Source organism: Tupaia chinensis, unplaced genomic scaffold, assembly GCF_000334495.1.
Source record: "Tupaia chinensis unplaced genomic scaffold, TupChi_1.0 Scaffold142846_1, whole genome shotgun sequence".
NCBI classification, from domain to species: Eukaryota; Metazoa; Chordata; class Mammalia; order Scandentia; family Tupaiidae; genus Tupaia; species Tupaia belangeri.
Window position 1 is genome coordinate 1,914,275 of NW_006202691.1, and position 7,653 is coordinate 1,921,927.

Below are 7,653 nucleotides of genomic sequence, written 5' to 3' on the forward strand. Positions count from 1 at the left end.
TTTCCCTAGCATGGTGGGAACAGGATGGACTTTGAGGTCAGAGAGACCTGAACTACTGGCTTTTGTGACCTATGGCACATTATCAGCTTTGCCAAGTCTCCACTTCCTCCCTCATATATCATGAATAATTATATAGTAGCATTACCCTCTGTCAAAATGTATGGGATCTTCAAATAGAAATATTAACTCTTAGGAACTTGAGACCTTATGGGGAAAGTAGGAATAGAACTGAAGTCAGAAATAGACCTATGGATATATTTATAAATATTTTTACATCTGTTAAAATTATAAAGACCATGTACACAAATGCATTTGCACACTTTAAATAAGTAATATGAATCACATTCTACTCTTAATTTCTGTTTATCATCCCTGACTTGCTAAAAACTTAGGCTTCTATTTCATTAGGAGTTTGAATAGTCTGAATAGTAAATTTGTTTTGCCTTTTTCCATCATGTCCTAAAAGGCATACTTTTTCTTATATCTGATCTTCATCCAAATGCACAATTTCTTTCTGACTCTGTTTTTCAGCGTCAGACATCTCCTGGGTGATTTCTCCCATTTCTCCAGTTGCTCTGAGGTCCCACAGATCTAGAGTAGTTTGGATGCTGGATATGAAAAAAAATTGTGTGACACTATTTAACCTGCTCAACTTGTCAGATGCTTCTCTGCTATCCGGGGTCTATCCTCTTAGCGCCCTGTGACAATGTTCATTTCTCTTCATCGAGTCCACTAGATTCTATTTCCAAGGCCTTAATTTACTGTCCCTTATCTTTCTTCCCTCTCTTGAGGCATAATAATAAAATAAAATCTCCCATTCCTCTTTCATCTTCTCTGCATTTCTTTCTTAATTCTCACTTGTTTTGATTATCCTCAGTACAAGTACTTTGCAGTTGACATATCCTAAAATTGAAATCTACAGAATACTTTAAAACTCATCAAGAGCTTTTTAGCTGGAACTGCCATCTTCCAGTAATTCACCAAAATGAAAAACGCAAAGTGAAAGAGGACAGGCACCCAATATATGTTCTCTAGGCCTTTTAGAAAGCAGGGAGTGATTATTTTGGCAACATACATGGGAATCTATTTAAAAAGGAGATACTGTAGACATTAAGGGAATGGGTGCTATTCAAAAAGGAATGCCCCACAAATGTTACCATGCCAAAAACTGGAAGAGTCTACAGTGTCACCCAGCATGCTGTTGGCATTGTTGTGAACAAACAAGTTAAGGGCAAGATTCTTGCCAAGAGAATTAATGTGCATATTGAGTATATTAAGCATTCTAAGAGCAGAGAGAGCTTCCTAAAACGTGTGGAGGAAAGTGACCAGAAAAAGAAGGACGCCAAAGAGAAAGGTACTTGGTTCAACTGAAATGCCAGCCTGCTCCACCCAGAGAAGCACACTTTGTGAGAACCAATGGAAAGGAGCCTGAGCTACTGGAACCTATTCCCTATGAATTCATGGGATGATGGGTGTTAAAAATAAACTAAACTATGGTCTATTTAAAAAAAAATGCTTACCTGGAAACATTTTTCCATACATTTATTTTTCCCTTGTCTTAGGAGGGAGCCCTCAAAGAATAAGTATCTTAATTGAAAGGTAATATCATTGAAACTAATGTCACATAATTACTTCAATAGGTAACAAACAAGCATATATGTAATATTCAGTGTTTATATTGCTGAACCTTTAGAACCAGGACTATAAAGACAAAAGAAATAAATGGAAATAGGGTAAAGGAAATATAAGATTATCACTATTATAAACTCTCAAACCAATAGACCCCTAAGAGGAGAACGTAACACTGGTTTCTGTGGTCTGTGCTCAGATTCCCAGCACAATCCACAAAATCCACAGGCAAAGAAGACCACTTGGTGTCTCACTTTTCTTTGCTAGCTATTACTGGAAATCTAAATTGGCTTCTAAATACCAGGAAATGCCTTCTAAACAAAAAATAGGGCTTAAGTGGGAATCATCACAAAAAATAATATTGTTTTAACCTGAATGAGTATAGGATATGTTTCTACTCAAATTTACAGAGAGAGGTCAAGTATAGAACAAGTACTATTCCTACTTCTTCAACGAGTTGAATGGATTAAGTGTAGGTAAACTGTGAGCATGGTAAAACATGCTTGGCACATTTTTGGTGTTCATTAAATATCAGTTCCTTTCCTTTACATTTTAACAATTTTACTTTTTTTTCTCCCAGGATCTGGAGGTAGCTTTACCCATTATTGAGAAGTATAAGGACCGGTTATTGGCAATTGGAGAGGTAAACACACCCATTAGCTGATCAAACAACTTCTAATCCAGGCCTCCGTATGATATATGAAAAATAACCTTTAGTTCAGTCCTAGTGATTATACCTCGCTTGGGTAATTATGTTTACCTGTTGAGCTGAATGATAATTTTTGATATGTCCTCAGTAAGCAAGAGAGCTTGAGGACGAAACGATAGAAACCCTTACCATAGACTTGTCTCAGTGGGAGTAGACATTGTTTTGATGAGTTAAAATGGTATATATAACTCATCATAAATACTTTGGAAACCTACTTTAAATAGGCCAGAGTTTGTAATTAAAGAACATATTTATTTAAGAGGCTTATAATTATGAATATTTTAGCACTTTGTAATAAATTTCATTTCTAATTACAGATAAAAGATAAGAATAGTACTTAAAATCTGAAGATAGTTATAGAGTAACATGCCAAAGAAGTAGTGTTAAGAGAAACAGTCACCCATAATCTGTGCTGTCCAGTGTGGTGGCCACAGGTGGCTACTTTGCACTCTGCATGTGACTGTTCCAGGTTGGATGCACTGTGAGTTTAAAACACAATAGATTTCAAAGTTTTGTATATATATATATATATATATACATTCATTGTTTTATGTTGATTACATGTTGAAATAATAACATTTTGGATATGCTGGATTAAAGTATATGATTAAAACAAATTTTGCTTGTTCTGTTAATGTTTTGAATGTGGCCAGTAGAAAATGTTAAATTATATATATGGCTTTGGTTTTTGACTCCCAGTACACTTTCAGTGGACAGCACTCTTTGGGGGCTCATTAACCTTAAATATGTGATTTGCTTTTATGTTTTTGTTATAGGTTGGACTAGATTTCTCTCCCAGATTTGCCGGCACTAACGAACAGAAGGAAGAGCAAAGACAAGTTTTGACCAGACAGGTCCAATTAGCCAAAAGGCTAAATTTACCTTTGTAGGTTAATTAATTATCTATGTCGATAGCTATAGAACAAATTAAGTAATGATCAAAGAGTTGTCCCATGGTAGAGCTATACATTTCTTTTGCTCTGAATTATGTTAATAGAACAAAAATAATACTTTCAAATTTAAATACATAAAAAGAATTTCGTTGTTCAACAGAAATGTTCACTCCCGCTCAGCTGGAAGACCTACAGTCAGCCTCCTACTTGAGCAAGGTATTTAAGTTCCTGAGAAAAATGTTCCTAATGTTTAAGTTTGATAATTCCTGTTCATATTCTTATAGAGCAAGCCACATTTTAATTTGACTTCTTTTTGTAAGATTATTTATTTAAATTTATTTATTATTTTTCTTTTCTTTTCTTTTCTTTTTTTTTTTCTTTTCTAATTTTGTTATAGGACATGTGTACTCACCAGAGACAGAGAGAGAGGAAGAGAAAGTGAGAAAGCAAGTCACCCAGTCTGGGACTAGAACTACAGTCGGCCATGTGGGAGTCCAGTGCCCTAACCACCATGCCACCTACTGGCCCATTAATTTGACTTCTTAAAGGGAAAGGAAAGGGCCAAAAGTGTACAGAGACACACACATAAGCTGGTTGATTTTAACTTATTACATTTACTACATGAATCACTGACGGTCATAACTCACTAATGGTCACACCTGTCGTTTGAAAAAATACTGTCAAATAGTGAAGTAAATGTAATTTTCTACAACCAAAAAGCGCTGGATTTCTCAGTGATGAATACTGAAACCTTCTGTAATCATTCAAAACATGATTCTTAGGTAGACTAAGCAGCTATCCTTTAAGAACTAGTGGTAGTTTTGTTTGTTTGGTTGGTTTTGTTTTTTTTTGTTTTTTTGTTTTTTTCAGGCTTTTGTCATAAAGTGCATTCACTTGCCAGAAAGAGACAGAGAGAGAGGAAGGGAAAGTGAGAAATGACCTCCCAAGGGGATGGTCCCACCACAATCTCTTCTCTTCCATTCTCTTCTCAGAATTTGGGCATGTACACAATGTATGCACCCAGCATAATTTTCAAGCTGCCAGGTCCAGAACCTGAACCATGGTTGGCCATGTGGGAGTCCAGTGCCTTAATCACCATGCCACCTGCTGGCCCCATTAGTGTTAGTTTTATGAAGGCAATTTTGACTATAAAATTTAGGACTCTTTTAGTGCTTTTTTTTTCCACTAACATTTTTGTTAAGAAAATCAATTTGATAGCCTAAAAAGCTCTTATTAGAAACAATAAAACCTACAGGTGGCATGGTGGGTAAGGCGCTGGACTTCCACATGGCCAACTGTGGTTTGAGTCCCGGACCTGGTGGCTTGCTTTCTCACTTTCCCTCTTTCTCTGTGTCTATCTCTGATCAACTTTAAATAAATAAATATTTTTAAGAAATTATAGTTTAATATTACTTAATAATTATATTCTGGAGATGGGGAATTTGCTATATTTTTATTTAACTCTGAATTCTGTATATTTACCCATCCTTTAGGAGTTATAAAACATCATCCTTATATTTTAGTGATCAACATCACTTAACATTTCAGATTTTTGTTTAGTTTGATTAATGGGAAAACCTCTTTTTATAGAAATAAGATGAAACTCTAATTTATTCTTACTTCTTTTGAGAGGTGCTGACAAGGTACTGCTGCATGCATTTGATGGTCGGCCATCTGTAGCTATGGAAGGAGTGAAAGCTGGATACTTCTTCTCAATTCCCCCTTCTATCATAAGAAGTGGACAGGTAAATGAATTTTTTTTCATTAAAATTTACCTTAACACAATGTATATTAGCACTTGTGATACTATTTATACTGCAAAAGTTAATCTTAGATTTCTATCTCACATATATATATATATATATATAGATTAGCCAGTAGTGTCTTAGATATGACACAAAAGCACAACCAAAGAAAAAATAGGTAAATTGGACACCATCAAAAGTTGAAATTTCCATAATAAAAAAAAACTAACTTTAATACTCGAAAGCATATTGCTAAGAAAGTGAAAAGACAACCCACAGAAAGAGAACAAATTATGTTCTCTTATGTTCTATTTGCAAATTATGTACCTATTAGGGTCTAATATCCACATTATATAAAGTGTGACAACAACTCAACAATAAAAAAGACAAATGACCCGATTTTAAAACGAGCAAAGATGGGCCAGCCCTGTAGCGCAGCAGTTAAGGAAACCAGATCCCACATGAACAACCACAGTTTGAATCACAGTCCTGGAGGCTTGAAAAGCATGCCAAGTGCATGTGCATGGATATGCAAAATCCTGATAGGAGGGAGGGAAGAATGAAAGAAAAAGATTACAGTGCCACCACATCCTGCTGGGAGGGCTGTCTCTCTTTCTCTCCAGTGAACACACAAACTTTCTAGCAGTAATTAAAGGGGGGGGGGAGAATTTAAATAGATATTTAAGGAAAATGTACAAATGGCCAGAAAGCACATTTTAAAATGCTCAATATTGTTAACCATTATGGAAATGCAAACCAAAGGCTCAATGAGATACCATTTCATACCCACTCAGTGTGGCAGTTCCTCAAAAAATTAAGCATAAAATTACCCTGGTGCCCAGCAGTTCCACTTCTAGGTAGATACATAAAAGAAACGAAAGCATAGGTACACACAAAAACTTGCACAACGAATGTTTATAGCAGCATTATTCATAATAGCCAAAAAGTAAATACAACTTAAATGTCCATCAGTTGCTGAATGGATAAACAAAATGTGCAATAGCCATGCAAAAGAATATGATTTAGTCATAAAAAGCAGTGAAATACTGATTCACACTACAATGTAGATGAACTTTGAAACCATTATGCTAAGAAAAAGTGGCTAGACACAGAAGACCACATATGGTATGATTCCTTTTATGTGAAATATCCAGATAAGGCAAATCCATAGAGACAGAAAGTAAATTGATGGTTTCTAGGGCTTAGGGGAAGGAGCATAGGAGAAACTGCTGATAGGTATGGGATTTCTCTTTTGGAGATGGCAAAAATGTTTCAGAATTAGATAGTGGTGATGATCATATAACCTTGTGAATCTAATAAAAATCACTGAATTGTATACTTATAAAGGGTGGCTATTATGGTAAATGAATTATAGCTCAAAAAAATTCAAAAGCTAATCCTAAATAACTTACTGTGTTTCATCAATTTAAGACATTCATTTCTTCATATTGTTATCTTTGAAATAAGGATGCATGTTAAAACCAATGACATCTTCAGTTCTATGCAGGACAGTAAGTTGTCTATTTGTATTTAAAAACTAATGTAGTAAAGAGAATATAGAATTGGAAGGACAGCCAAAATTTTTAAATATATCTTTATCAGCAGTCATTTATCTGTTTCATTTTTGAATTACAGATTTTGAAGTAGGCTTATTGAGAAATACAGTGATCAATTCTCTTTAGGTATACAGTTCTATGAGTTTTGGAGATGTATCCTGTCACGTAATTACCACCTCATTCAACACATATTAATAGACTATTTCCATCATCCCAAAAAGTTACCTCCTGTACCTTTTTAATCATTCCCCTCCCTTCACACACCTTCTGGCAAGCATTTATCTGATTTCAGTCTCTATAGTTTTGCCTTTCTCTAGATGTCATCTAAATGAAATCATTCATGTCTGCTTTGGAGTCTGATTTCTTTTACTTAGTGCTTTTGGATTTAGCCATGTCACTGAAGATACAACTTGTCTGTACCTTTTGATTGGTGAAATATGCACATGGATGTACCACAGGCTCCATTTACCAGTGGATGGACACTTGGGTTGTATCCAGATTGGGGCTGTCACGAATAGAGCTGCAGTAAACATTCATGTACGGGTCTTTGTTTGGACATGTGTTTTCACTTCCTTGCAACCTAGGAGTGGTTGCTGAGCTATAAAGTAAGAGTACGTTTACCTTCACAGGGAGCAAAGTCATTTCCAAAGCTGCTATACCATTTTGAATCCCCACCAGCAATGTGTCAAAGCGTTGGTTCCGCATCCTTGCTAGTACGTGGGTGTTGTCTTTTTTCTTTATCTTTTGACTTATTCTAATACACATGCAGTCGTTGCTCATTGTGTGTGTATGTTTTTAATTTCCTCAATGACTAATGATGGTAAATATCTTTTCATGTGCTCATTTACCATCTACACATCCCTTTCTCTTTGGTGAAATTCCATTCAAATCTTTTTTTTAATTAATTATTGATTTAATTCCATTTGTTTTTGTTTTGTTTTTGAGAGGTTTTGCTATAGAGCGTGTGCACTCGCCAGAAAGACAGAGACAGACAGAGAGACAGAAAGCGAGAAATCAACCCCCCCCCCCAGGGGGGATGGCCATGCCCCCATCCCTTCTCCTCCATTCTCCTCTTGGGATCTTGGGCACACACGCACACGGGCCTGGCATGAGTTTAAGCC

The 7,653-nt window shown here is 35.7% G+C and overlaps 1 protein-coding gene across 2 annotated transcripts in view; it reads left to right on the forward strand.

Moving 5' to 3' along the window:
* The window catches only part of TATDN3 (TatD DNase domain containing 3), a 23,594-nt gene that overhangs the window by 7,914 nt on the left and 8,027 nt on the right, over positions 1–7,653 (forward strand). For both annotated transcript variants that reach the window (XM_014582214.2, XM_006163714.3), the window contains exons 5-8: positions 2,210–2,272; positions 3,115–3,224; positions 3,392–3,447; positions 4,864–4,976. In XM_014582214.2, the coding sequence (XP_014437700.1) occupies positions 2,210–2,272; positions 3,115–3,224; positions 3,392–3,447; positions 4,864–4,976 (342 nt within the window). The remainder of the gene's footprint in view (positions 1–2,209; positions 2,273–3,114; positions 3,225–3,391; positions 3,448–4,863; positions 4,977–7,653) is intronic.